Source organism: Toxorhynchites rutilus, chromosome 1 (assembly GCF_029784135.1).
Source record: "Toxorhynchites rutilus septentrionalis strain SRP chromosome 1, ASM2978413v1, whole genome shotgun sequence".
Lineage (NCBI taxonomy): Eukaryota > Metazoa > Arthropoda > Insecta > Diptera > Culicidae > Toxorhynchites > Toxorhynchites rutilus.
The window spans coordinates 156,636,144-156,650,758 of NC_073744.1; the positions used below are offsets into that span (position 1 = coordinate 156,636,144).

The window sequence follows — 14,615 nt, forward strand, 5'->3', positions numbered from 1 at the left end:
AAATCAATTCTTTTCTCGTTGGTTTACGCCTGCGACTTTCGTTTTGCAAGAAAAGAGCCTACAAACATCTGTTAACAAATGATCTTTTCATATTGTTGCTCCAGAATTTGATTGTCTTTGTACAACAATTTGTGAACTATTGCTATATTTGTCTGAAAATAGTATGTTCAAACATCTTCTGTTCGGAATTTGAATCTTGCGTCGAAACCTGACTCAAATTCCGAAAACTACTTATATGCAAATTTTAATGAAAATTTTTGCACAAAAGCTCATTTGTTCATCCATGTGTAGTAGATCCTATTTTAGCACTCTACATGAAAACATCAAACAAAATAGAGAAAACATCGACAAAAACTGCAAAAACCATGCTTGTTTTTTACGGAATATACTAACGCAAACATTTTATCACTGGTTTTGACAGTCACATTTTTTTTTGCAAATGCTTAGTATTATAAATTATAGGCTGTATCGATACCTGTTAATGACCTTTAAATGAAGGCAATAACCCAAAGAATTTCAGGGTGTTGATTGTGTTCAGTAAATTTACATTTAAAAAAGAAGTGTTCAGAATTTGAATCATGCGTGGAAACATGATTCACATTCCGAACACTACTTCAATACTAATTTGAATTATTACGAATCAACTGCGAAGCTTAAAGATTATTTTATACAAAAAAGTAAAGTGTAAAGATTTCAGACTGAGAGAGTATTCAGTAGGGAATTTTTCGGAATCAGAATCGTGCAGTAGAACAAATTTTTGATAGATAGGAACAATTCAAGGATATTTCTTTCAATATAATTTAAATATCATTTAAGAAACACATCTTGATTTATATAATTTACTGAAATCATGAGATTGTACAAATAAACCTAAAAGAAAAATATATAATCAATGAAATTAACGTTACACACGTTACGAAGTTACGCGCTAAAACAAAAATGATGGAATTTATTCCTAAATCGCTGTTTTTTTCATATCTAAAACCGAATCGTACTATTTCATAATCAGAACCGTTGGTTGAGAATGCAGGCAGGCCGAGTGGGCGGGGGAAGACGCGTCTCCCCGTCGGCATTACGTACACGCATACACACTCTAACACACGCGTTACGAATCTTACGAAGTTAGCACTGAGATCATCTTCCTTGGCATCGAACGGAAGTGGCTGATTTTCGTTAGGCGCTGTCCACGGACGCGTGGACAACGTATTGTCTGACTTTATCCAAACTAAATTTATCGGTGAGAGTTAAATCTAACATGATAAAATCGATGTAAAACTAGAACAAAAACTAAAATAAAATAGTACCTGGCCCTAATATCGACAATGCGCTATTAGATGTAGATCTTAGATTCTAGTCACGAATGATTGAATATTGGTTTAAAGTGTACTAGTGACTAATTCATGAAAAGAATATCAAGATAAAAAATAGTCCCAACTCCTCCAGTTGACTGAAATCGAGGACTTCAAATAAATGCTATCGTAAAACGAAAGAAAAAAATGCTTTCATCACAGGAAACCGACAGGATTCCAATCGTCGTGCTTTTCGGTTGGTTTTGCTCTCCGTGAAATTGGTTTCTTCTCAGGGTCGGCTGATTGGCAACACTGTGGAGAACATTATGCTGTGAGATGTGCGTTTGTGTTGTAATTATCTTCATATGAAATTTTACCTTGCATCTACGGCTTCCAAAATTCCACCATTGGTCACTGTCGGTCAGTTAGCTTTGATGATTTTTTGTTTGTTCAATATTTTTGTAAAATTCTTTTTTTGCTTGTTGTATATTTATTTCGTAGTTTCTCTCTGTTGCTTAATTATTGGAACTGCGGGTGTCCTCATTGACACCTTGAATGTGGAGCGCGACATCCGGCTGCTGCCGTCGCTGGCGTCAATACAACAGCTGGAACAAGTAGTAGATTTTGTTGCAGAACACGCAGGATGTGTGGGCCGGGCTGAGGGCTCCTGAAAAAAGATGGAACGTTGAAGAGATTAGTTAACCAATTGTTTTAATGGGTATGGAAGAAATTGTCTTATGTGCTCAGTTTTACCGTCTTGAACTTTTATTATTTCTAGTCTATTGCAATTGTTCGAAAGCGGTATAAAATTAACTGGTCCTTGGACCAGTTAAAAAGCAGAATTCCATGAACAATCGACGCCATATTCAAATGGAAAATTTGCTGTGAGGGGTATTCGAATGTTATGGAAATTGACATTATTTCCGCATGACAAAAACATCGATTAGATTACAGAAACATAATTTCCTAAAATTATATTTCATACCTGTTTTCGCACTCAATGCGAAACTTCCATTGGAATCCTTTTGTTTATCCAATTTCATGATCAACGCGAATCAAACAATTCATTGAAGTTCCCCTCGATTTTATTTGACGTTTAACATGCCGTACCAGTTAAAACGCGAATGTCGATAACTGGTCTTCCTTTTTCGCCCAGTTAGTGAATGTTTACTGTAGTGGTTCTTGGAATTTCGTGAAAGGTGCTAGTTCTGTTCCTCACCGTAAAATATTATATTTATTTTTTCATTAGAGTTCCCATTTCCATTTCAGGGTGGTCCAAAAAAATCAATTTTTCACATCACATCTCTCACATATCTGATTTTTGTATGTGTTATGTGTAACGATTCATCTAACGAATAAAGTAGGTATGTTCTCAGGATTTTACTTGGAAGATTTTACTTCGTTTGGTATTCAATAATCATCAACTCAATTTCCTTTACTCCCTCCTCCTGTTTACTATCACAAATAAACAAGATTAATAATCAATGGTTCCGGATTCTATCTCCCACTACAACTCTGCTATTTCTTCTTCTGTAAGAGCCTTGAACCAGTGCGGCCATTAGTTTGAACTATTGTGGTGCACTACAGTTTGATATAGATACACTGTCAGTTCGTTCGATCACTGACAAAACAAGTTGTAGTTGCACTAGGGATTTGCATCTCCTCCCTAAAAGGTGGCCTTTCTTGTAACTTTTCCAAAAATCCGCGGTCTTCGTTGACTCAATACTCTGCATAGTAAATGTTCCGAAGCTTCAGCTTCACAATTGCAGAAACCACATTTATCATCTGTTAATTTCCGTATTTTTTGAGGTGATACCTGCTCGGACAATAGCCCAGTCAACGTATTCAGCTTTGCCTTATTGATGCTTAGTAGGTAATTAGGCTACAACTCTTACAACCCTTTAAAGTTCAGTTCATATGTTTCCAGGGCCACCATATGGACTATTGAAGGAGTAAAATAAAGACGAATTTATAAACACTTACAGGAACACAATTCAAAAGCATTTGTCTCCAATAATCAAAACAGTTAGCTTAGTTTCCGTCCGTTCCTCTAGGAACAGACTCGTCTTTTTTTTTTGTTTTTTTTCTGCCAGTCAGTACAAACTTTTCGGACATATGATACAGGGGTTAGACAAAATGCTCAAAAAGTCATAATTCTTGAGAAATAAACTTATTTAAATGCAGCCCGTTGCATCTGACGCGAAACATACCTAGTTTTGTTGTCCTACTTTTGGCTTTGGGGTTGGCCAGCAAGCACCAAAGATGTTCCAGATTTTTAGAGGATGTGTCAATTTTTTCCAGATTTATCGCTTATATTTTTCTTTGCTGTTACATTTTATTTACATTCTAGTTTCCCACTGTCACTACTGCGGAAGTACGACGAGGAGAATACCTACGAGAGCAAGAAACAATCTGGACCTCAATCGGGCCGGGTGGTTTAAAACTTGGTTCGGGAAGAAGCCGAAACGCAGTGCAAAATTTGTCAGTGGTGTCTCGTCCGCCTGTTCAAACAGTTCATAGGTAGACAATTCCAGATTTTTTTTTATTATTTGTTATTTTATTATTGTCTCAGAGTTATTGAACTTCTTTATTGGCTCTATTTCAAAAAGAACGTTACGTAGGACGATTTTGTTACTTTCATTTGAAAGATGAGATAATTTAGTGCAGGATATATTTGTTAAATATCTAAAAAAGTGGATTTAAATAAAATTTTGGAAGTGAAAAACATGAAACATAGTAGTTTTGAAGGTATTATTATTAATTTAACCAAAAAATATCGACCAAATTGAAGCTTTCAAACCCCTCTATAATGTGTTCTTTGACACCCAACTTCGATCTTACTCAATTTGGCTGGAATATCGTTATAAACAATTACTGATGAGAATTCAATCAAAATCTTCAAAAATCACGATTTTGCTCCACTATACGTATAATAGTTAATTAAATTTCACCTTAACGTTGAAATATTACATTTTTTTCTTGAAATAAGTCATATTTGAAATATAAAAAAATTAAACTGTATACAATCGGGTCCAAAATTGTATATAATCAATTCCGTATGTAATCGAGTCCAACCTTTATAATATACGACAAGACCGTTGCAATTAGTTGACTGTACAGTAATCCTAGGTCAACTATGCATTCATGTCTCGCACACAACGCTACAACTTTGTAAACTTCTGGAAAACTTGGCAATCGTATCTTTACTCGTTCTGGTCAGAAAATCTTTAGTCATGTTTCCAAGGGGTCGAAAGAAACGAAAATTGATTTTGGAAGTCGGCAGGGTCTGAATATCGACCCCTATAAAATAACACAAGTTCTTATTTGAAATATTTAAGATGCTCCATAAGTTGTGTTACGTGAATCACCATGTTATAAGAATGACCAGGGTTGCCACATTTATAAAATTTTCTGAAAAATCGGTGTATCTGTATTTTTAGCAAAAAATCTATATTAAAAAATTAACGGAAAAATGGAAGGAAACGATTATTTTCATTTTGAATTTATTGTTTTTATTTATGGTTAGCTTAAGTCGTATCAATACAACAAAATGAATCATAAAAAATGTGTTTTCATAATAAATTGTATGATGTTTATGGTTTTGTTGAATTTTGCTTTTCTTCAGTTTTCCGTCAATTCCCGATTGATCGATGGAAGTCAACCGATTTCAGAACTTTGTTTTGTTGGTATTGTGAAGCGAGTATTCACTCAACACACGCTGATGAATGTGGAAAAAGTGTCCCAAAAACATCCGTAGCAGGAACCGAGAAGTGAGGTGACATTTCATATGGTTCAACATTTTTATAAATCAAGGTACATATCTTCATGACTCAACGATAAAAAAACAAAGTTTATAAGTAAGAAAGCAGACGTAGAAAATGAACTGTAATTAGTTTAAAATTTAAATTAGAATTTAAAAAAAATATCTTTAAATTCTGTATCTTTGTAGAAAATCTGTAATCTGTATATACTGATTTTGTATCTGAAATTTGGCAACAAATCAGTAAAATACAGAATACTCATTATATGTGGCAACCCTGAAAATGACTAATAGCTTAGTAGAAAATATTATTGCTGCACATTTTAGAGACTCAACATGACGATGAGTGTGCACAAGATGAAAATTAAAAAGTACAATAAGTACAAGATGAAAAATTCCGCAAGTAAAAAAACGTGGACAGGTTCGTGCAAGATAATGTGTCCTTCAGGCATGTTTAACATTTCTCTGTATTTTAAATATATACGCGATATAACACGAGGGAAGTCATCATCAAATTCATGTACAAACATGCTCCTGATATTTCACTGTATAACAAGCCTGCCCTTAGGTTGCAAGTTCATATGCGTTCTGTAATACGTTGGAGCTTCAATAATAATGTACTCAATTTCTAATTTAATTCAAGAGATTACAAGGTATTTACATAACTAAATGAAGTGCACTAGAATAAAGTGATTGAAGAAGAATTTTCAAAATGCTTGATCATCTATGTGCATGGAGTAACAATTTTTTTAATCATTTCAAGGAACTTGAGATGGATCGCGAAGAGGGAAAAATGTTATTCAATTTTTTATAGGCCAACAGATTTTCTCTCCAGCTGGACGAGTCTTCTTCTTCTTCTTCAATGGCACTAACGTTCCTAGAGGAACTTCGCCGTCTCAACGTAGTATTACTTGCGTCATTTTTATTAGTACTTAGTTGAGATTTCTATGCCAAATAACACGCCTTGAATGCATTCTGAGTGGCAAGCTCTAGAATACGCGTGATCACAGTGCAAGTCGGAGGAAATTTCTTTGACGAAAAATTCCCCCGACCAGAACGGGAATCGAACCCGAACACCCGGCATGTTAGTTATGACGCTAACCACTCGGCCACGGGTGCACAGCTGGACGAGTCTACATTACCCAGCAATGAAGCTCTGTTGTTAGAGTATGTTCGATATATTAATCCTTTGTGGTCGTTTGTCTGCTCTCAGCCACCATAGCAAGGAATCATACTAAATACATTATTCAACGATGTGATAGTTTACTTGTTTCTATACGAATGTTAATATCTTGTGAACTTTTTCACGAATGTATACGGAATTTCTATGCATAATAGATAACGGTACTCGGTATAAATATTATTAGCGTGTAAGGATAAGAGGATCTCTTTCAAGAGATTAATTCCGACCACAAAGGGTTAAAGATAAAAATATGTGTCAAGGAATTATTTTCGCTACATATATGAAGACTTATACCAGAGGAGAATCGTTCGGTTGGAAGAACATTGAGACTGATGGTGCACCATCTATGGTTGGTCGTAATCGTGGTTTTACAGCTCACTCAAAGTACCAACTGCGTAAGGTACTGGCCACTCACTGCGTGATTCACAGACCGCATTCAGTAGCAAGAAATCTGAGCCCTAGATCGCATCAGTCTTTTTATGTTACGAGTGCTGTCAAAAACCTTCCAAGCAATTCTTTGTACACTCGATTATTTGCTCAGCTATATGAGAAAAACGACGAAATCTTTACTTGGTTACTTCTACACGTCCACGCTGGAGTTCGCTGACCTACAAGTGTCCATTGCATAGCAAGATTTCCACTTTTTTGAATTTGTGTATCAGCTGCAGGGTGACGATTTCAGCTGGAAACAATGGAAACAATATCAATAATATCGGTCCAAAACTTTCAGTACAAAATTTAAGCAGAAGAGAGTATTCACAGTTTCCGCATTTGTCAAAACTATCATAAAAGCTTCAAGACCATGTTGTATCATAAGTCACTACACAAGATCTTAAAAATTTTCAAATTCCTCTATGGATAATTAATCAGTACTATATCACATTCATGAAATTGATTATCATCAGCACAGATGAGGCAGGAGTATAACCAAGGTTGTTATATGTTCTAGTTATAACGAAACATTGAAAAACAGTATCCTGCCATGTGAGACATTGCTGAAAAATATCTTCTCGTTTTCCAATCATCATACTTTGTCGAAAAAGGCTTCATTATGGTTACAAACAACGCGAAACCGAAGGAACCATTTGAAAATCAACGAACGCGGAAATTTAAGGCTTTTGAACTTGAAAAAAAAAATGATGAGAAAATATTTTTTTTCTGCATTATAGTGACTTTCAACACTTGGTTGGTTCGTCACATTACTTCCATTTTTTGGAAGAATGTCGGGAGTGTGAATTAAACTCGTAACCTTTCGCCTGTGAGGTGCGGATGTTACCGCTACGCCAGATCGCCTCCGTGAGAAAATAATGTTAAGTTTATTTATTTAACCAACTGCAATGTTTTCAAATTGATAATTATTCAGCAAGAAAAAAAAATTAGATAGAATTTTCAAAGAAATTTGGCTATGGGGTCTCAGGTAGGACTTAATTCTAGAAAAGGGGTCTCTTGCCCAAAACAGTTTGAGAACCCCTGCTCTAAAGGGATAGATGAAAAATATAGCATACACAGGGGTTATAGGAATATACATTTTTAAGACTTATATAAAAGAAAAAGAAATTGATTCAAACATTGGGAACACATTTGAGATGAATTTGGACAGGGGAAAATATTTTGACATTGCTGAACACAAACTTTATCGTGTTCGGAACTTCGCCTATGTTTCTAGTGCTCTTTGTTTATTTTTCAGCGCACCAACAGTCAGCTTTGGGCTTCGCAAAAAAGCAACTGAATCGAGCTGGGCGGTGAACGTGTTGACAAATTGCCTAATATTCGGCCCGCTAAAAATTCTGCATCCCCTCAACTCACACTTCGACCCATCATGGACGTTACCACCCAGGTAGTCTTTTTGTGGCATGAAAGTGCATTTGCAAATCCATGCAACGTATTAGAATGACATTGAACTGAATTGGTTGTTATCGAGATATACATTTGTATAAAAAATCAATATATCTTTTTCGATAATTCAGTTCAATAAATTTTAAAACACTCCCCAATGTGCATTGTCATTGTTCTAATAACAAAAATGCATAAATACCCCTTAACTCACAATTTATCGAAAGAATTACACTCATCCAGTTTCCCACTCATTAGTTTCACCAAACCGCCCGTTCTCACGTTCTCTTGTTACCCACGTAACCTATTGATATTTTTTCATTTATCTGTAATTTTATTTTTTTGTGATACTTCAAGAGAAAAGCTCTAGGAAATGTTCATGTTTCAAATGTTTGTATTGGAATTAGTAAATTCCTTCTTAATAAAGATTACACGTCGATATTCCTGGAGAGGGATATGCTAGAATAACGATGTCCTTTGAATAGGGACAGTGAAGTGCAGTGTTAGAACATTTTAACTCAAAGATCTTATTGTATGAACTTTGACCAATTGCCTAAATGCATCTCGACGGAGATAACCATGCCTCGACAAGAGAGGCCGACAAATTAACCCATTAACGACCAAGCTGTAAAAAATATTTTTCTGACGAAAGCCCTTGGTGTAATTTCGATTATTAACGCTAAAGGAACACCAATGTTCAAGAATAATTTTTTTCTCATTTTCCATTTTCCGGGAAATGGCTGTTCGAAAAATCGAACATTGGCCGAAACCCGCACTTTTTTTTGACATGTACAAACATACAGGGAAACTTCGATACAACGTGCCCTCGTTATAACGTACCCTCGATATAACGTCACTCGATATAACGTACACATTTTCAAAGTCCAAAGGAATAATTTTTTGAATATTGTTTTTCTGAAAGAACAGTAAATTATCCGTATTTTGATACTAAATCTTGATTTGTAGTTTTAACAATCCCGAAATACAACTGTTTTGTGATTTCAGATTCTAAATGAATCATATTTTAATCAACATTACGAAGAGAAGCATCATGAGAAAGATTGGTTTCGTCTTCTAGTTGAATTTATTCATTAACCTTACTCAAACAGCAACACAATAAAGTAATATAAGCTACGTTTCTGAGTTCTTCATTATGCTTCGATATAACGTACAATTCGATACAACGTACAATTTTGAAAGTACAATGTACGTTATATTGAAGTTACTCTGTACTGCGAACAAAAAGTCACTTCAGTTAGCAAATATACGGTATTCATAAACGCATCAATTTTGCATTCCGGGAAGAACAAGCACAGGAGAATGGATGTCTCTAAGTATAAACCCAAATTAATCCACCTAAGGTGAGATGTGGCATTTCTTATTTCATGTAATTTTAACTTATTACTGGCCGGGTGTTTCTTTCGAACGATAGCGTATGCTTTTTTTATTATTGGTTGTGGGGAAATGTAAAAAATACCTGCAAAGTACCAAAATAGTACGAAAAAACAACGGTATAGAAGGTTGGGAGGTTATTATTCGGTATGGCGGAAAAACATTCACATCAACAATCTCATTAGAATCCGCGTTACGCGTACTGATCATTTCCTCCAGCTCCCCCACACACGAAATTCTACGGGCCACCATAACCTACGGTTATTACGGACAAAAAATCATACAGGTTTTCAATAATATTTGCTAAATTAATCGATATTTGCAAACATTCACAATTGAAAAAGCAAGAATAAATGAAAAACCTTCCGTCTTCCAAAATAAACAAATCAAAGTGCGTTACGGAGGTTAGATGTGTTGATGTGGGTTCAGCAGAAAAACTTGCTCGTTTTGGCCAATGTTCGATTTTTCGAACACTCAATTTCCCCGACTGTTACTTTCCTGCAGGAGGCTCAATCGAATGAGTTTCGTCCTATATCACAATGTATGTCCTATTGTCAAAGTAATACTGTTGAAAAGTTCACATATATTTGTATTTTATTGGGTTTTTAAATTGAAATTGAAAACCACTTTCAAACATACTTGCTTTAAGTCGAATTTTGTTACCTAAAAAAGTTACACAAAATTGAATGAAATCGATGGTAAGTGGTAGCTAACAAATTAAGCTATCTCTTAGCGCAAAAACATTACCATATGGTTGCTTTCCAAAGACATGAAAAATTATCAAAGTTGATGTTCGATTTTTCGAACGCTTGGCATAAAATGGGTTAACGCACGGATTAATACCAACACTCGCCCTCTAACCACCACACATCTCATCACATCACTTTACTCACCTTCCATCGTGTATCGGTATAGCACCTGGTGCAGGACTTGCATCAACTGACGGTTGCTACTGGCGGTAGCATCAACCTCGCTGACACCGCTATTACTGCCGCCCTCGGTGTTAATGGTGTCGCTACTGTGCAGTGCACAGTTGCTGCTGCTGTTGCTGATGGTGTTATTTCCGTCAACACTAGCAGCCTGATGCTGCTGTGATTGCTGCGGATGATGTTCTACCACAGCAGCCTGATGATGCTGCTGTTGGTAGCTATTGTATCCATATGTTGCATAGTAGCTTTGGCTACCGTGCAAAACTTTCGGATCATCATCCTCACAGTAGAACGCGATTGCCATTTTTTGCTTGCTTTCTTCTCACTTTAAAACAGAATCCACGAATCCAAACCAAAAAAAAAAACGTAGGTAACAGTTTTCTCACTCGCTCCCTTAATCACTTCAAAGCAACAGTTTGCAGCAATCCATTCAAGTTTGTTGTTGTGTTTGAGCGAGGTAAATTTCGATTTCCGATTCCTGCACCACAATGTTTTGCTCAATGTGTTCACCGTCTCGTTGTCGACTGTAAACTGTTCGAGCTCGGGAGGACCTGCCCACAGGAACCTGTTCCCCAGTTCCAGAGCACGTGAAAGCCAAGTCCAGCGGGAAGAAGAAAAATAACCACACAGCAGTCACTCTCTCGCACTTGGCGGCACTCGCAGGTAAAACGGAGAACGCGTGGTGTGTGAACGACAAAAGCGCAACTGAAGAAGGAGAAGACACACAACAGAAGAACTTAGCGAGAAGAAAGTTGATAGCACTCTGTACCCGCGAGAGACCTCCGCACAAGTTGGCTGTCGTTCTTTGACTGACGGGCAGTGGGTCAGAAATTACCCCACACTTTCAAAAGGCTCACACGAGCGAGAAAAGTCATCTTCGGTGAAGTCGGCAGTCGGTCACAAACACACACTCACCCCGGCGAGAGTGTGTGCGTTGTGACACAGCAATGTCACCCGCATATCGCGCAACTTGCACCCATGCAGCAAAACATTTTCGTCCCTGTTGCGCAACACAGGCACAAACTGTAGCATCACATCCCCTCCAGTTGTGGTTGCAGTCGCATCAGAACGGGTACATGACTCATAGAATCATAGGCCGTACAGGAAGAGCAGAACTGTGACGTGACAAACATCCCTGGCTGGCAGGGCGCGCACTGTCCGTTCGAAAAACGGGAGGTTCCTAACGGGAAATTCGTTTGTGGAATGGGTTGGCTGGAAGAAAAGGGGGAGTGTCTTAGCGACGGCTCTGATCCTAGAAGTTTTTGGTTCCGGAGGAGAGGAATGTAAGACAATTGGAATGTTCGTTGGACAAGCAAGGGTTTGGGACGTTGGATGATGTGTAATAATTTGGCGTGCGCCATTTTGAACCCTTGGGGTAAACATTTATGAGTATACAATTACAGTTGAATCGGTACTCGTGTCTAAACGCGATTGATGGAATAGCTTATGAGTCATTTTTCCATAATTCAAATAGTTCATTAATATTGATTTGACAATGCTTATTCGTATCCGATGTGTCACAGGAGGAGTCTCAACTCTTCTTTGAGCACCTAATATGGATAGCATCGCTTTTTCCGGGAATGAATCACCGGGAGCTGTGAGGTGGCGACATCTACGTTGGATGTTCTTTTTTTTCTTATGCAAAGGATTATCCATTCCTTTATATAGACATGTGTTCTGACAGTTATCAAATCTGGATGACATCCAATTTATGATTTGTTTAGTCACATTAGTCATTTCTCAGTATGAATCGCTTGAGACCGAACAACGTACAAGGATTGTTTAATTTTTTCCCAAAGTAGCTACTCTGCAAAGTAGCTATTCAGATCAGAGAGCCTGGGAGAGATTTCCTCGAGAGCTTTCGAGTAAGTTACTTCTCGGTCGTGAAAGCTGGAATGCGGTATTTCGACACTAGAATGAGACGGCCAGCTTTAGCCTTGGATTTCCAAGTGCGGCCGATAAGTTTCGGGAACGGCTACTTACTCAAGTGAGTACGCCTGATTCGACTTTCCCTGATCTGAGGATTTCCGGGCTCGCACATTCTACTGCTGATTGCATAAAACGATGGAAGTACTGGTGAGGAATAGCGACCTGGCCTGTGATAAGATTCATTCAGGCACGGGTGGAATCTACCGTTTCTTATAGGTTCAAACAAAGTTTGATGAGGTTTTAGCTGGTTGTGGAGTTCTAGTTAGGGTATCATAGCCTGGCTGGAACTCGCCCTTAAAGGGAGTCTCAACCGGGCAAAATTGATCTTCACGGGCAGTCTCCCCGCGAAGGCCAGTAGAAAACGAAAAATACAGTAGTTTTAACGTAAAACTTATGTTGTAGCGCACACGTTTGAAACGTTGGAAGATTCCGTGTGTGCAGTGCTGCACTCATGGCCCCAGGGGAAAAATTTTTGAGTGCAGTACGGCACTCATGGCCGTCTAAGTGTTAAACTTTTGATTGCCAATAAGCGCATTGCACAGATATTGCGGGGATCTGGTTACTTCAAGTACACTAAAAAGGCCAAGGAACCGAACTTTACTCCAGCATATATTTAGGCTCGATTAAATTTCGCCAAAAGGCATATGGCATGACAAAATGAATGGGATAACGTTCAGGAATTTAGAAGAAGTTCAATTTAGATGGCTTTGATTGTTATGCATACTACTGGCATGATTTGATGAAGGAACCCGAGGTCAAGCTGAGCCGAAACTTAGGAGTTGGAAACCCTCATGATTTGGGGTGGTTTTTACGTCATGGAAAATCCCCTCTTGCTACAATTTCAACCAGGATGAACTCAGAAAAATACGTGAAATTACTGGAAGACGTTTTGGTATCATTTACCGAGGACTTTTTGTCTGAAGACTTCATTTTTCAGCAAAACAATGCAGCCATCCATGTCAGTAAGAGGAGTATGCAGTAGTTCTCGAAGCGACACATCAAGGTTTTGGACTGATCAGCACGTAGTCCAGATCTAAATCCAATTGGGAACCTTTGAGAAATTCTTGCACGACGTGTGTACAGTGGTGGAAGACAGTACGGGAACTAGAAGCTGCCGTGAGAGAATCCTGGAAGTCCATCGCTGATGCAACGCTTGAAAATCTCGTTAATTCCATGCCGAACAGAATTTTCGAAACTATTCGCAAGAACGGAAAGCAAACTACAGTGAAAGCTCTCTATAGCGACATCGCAAGGGACCGTCGTTATAGAGAATTGTCGCTATAAAGGTTGTCGTTATAGAGAGCTTAGATGTCGTTATAAGGAGAGAAACGCCCAAGCTCACGCAAAACAATCACATTAGAAAATGAATATAATTCAGTTCATTCGTCCAATAATTATTTTTCTCTAGATAGAAAAAATAGTAAATTGTTAATTGTTTTTTTTGTTAATAAACCAGCATAGATAATCTGGAAAGCATCGGCTTGCAGGTTTTGAGAGGGTGGGCTTATAGTTTTATTATTGAATGCTCTGTCAGGCCCTGATTTAATAAATGATTGATTTTATCTATCTCATCGCCAGACAAAATATACCAATTGAACATCATTGAAGCCAATATTCGCACCCTCTTCACGGCTCTAGTCCATATCTTTAATGATGAATGAATTCGCGTTATGCAGCACATTGAATTCATTAGACAATGTTGTCTTTTTAGTACCTATTTCGAACATTTTTTCCCCCTGTTGGGTGTGAACCACTGCGTCCATTATTTTGAACTATTGTGGTATACTTCTTTTTTATACTTTACTTCAAGCTTATCTACTACTTATTGATGAAGGAGTAGGCTGAAAGCTATAGCGTGCCAATCAGGAACAATCTGTCTGAACATTTGAATTATGTCCAATTTATTTTTAACGTTGAAGATGAAAATCTTGTATTGTGTATTTCCACTCATTTTGGGCAGTGAATGTTTTCGAAGTCAAACAAACGATACTTCAAGTTATTTCCTGAATTTGATATCAAAACCTTTATACATTCATTTTTAAATTTATTGCAAATTTAATGCAATTTTATTCGTTTGCTCTAGGACAGAATTCTTGTACAATTCTTCGAATAATTTGTTTCAATAAGCTTTCCCTATCTTTTATGGTTTAAATTTCAGTTTTTGTAAGTATCTGAAAATTGAAATCAGTTGGGCGTGAACAGATGTTCACAGTTGATTGAACCTTATATTAAACAACATAGACCATTTACGTTCGTAGGCATTGACATTGACAAACACACACTATGAGTGGAGTGAAATT

At 37.3% G+C, this 14,615-nt stretch overlaps 1 protein-coding gene across 1 annotated transcript; it reads right to left on the reverse strand.

Moving 5' to 3' along the window:
- Window positions 1-810: 810 nt before the first annotated feature.
- LOC129776732 (uncharacterized) lies at window positions 811-11,184 on the reverse strand. Its single transcript, XM_055782552.1, has 3 exons — window positions 10,351-11,184; window positions 1,667-1,956; window positions 811-1,601 (listed from the first exon to the last, which is right to left on the reverse strand). The coding sequence occupies exons 1-2, from the start codon at window positions 10,688-10,690 to the stop codon at window positions 1,883-1,885; spliced, it is 414 nt and encodes a 137-aa protein (XP_055638527.1). The 5' UTR covers window positions 10,691-11,184; the 3' UTR covers window positions 811-1,601; window positions 1,667-1,882.
- Window positions 11,185-14,615: the final 3,431 nt, after the last annotated feature.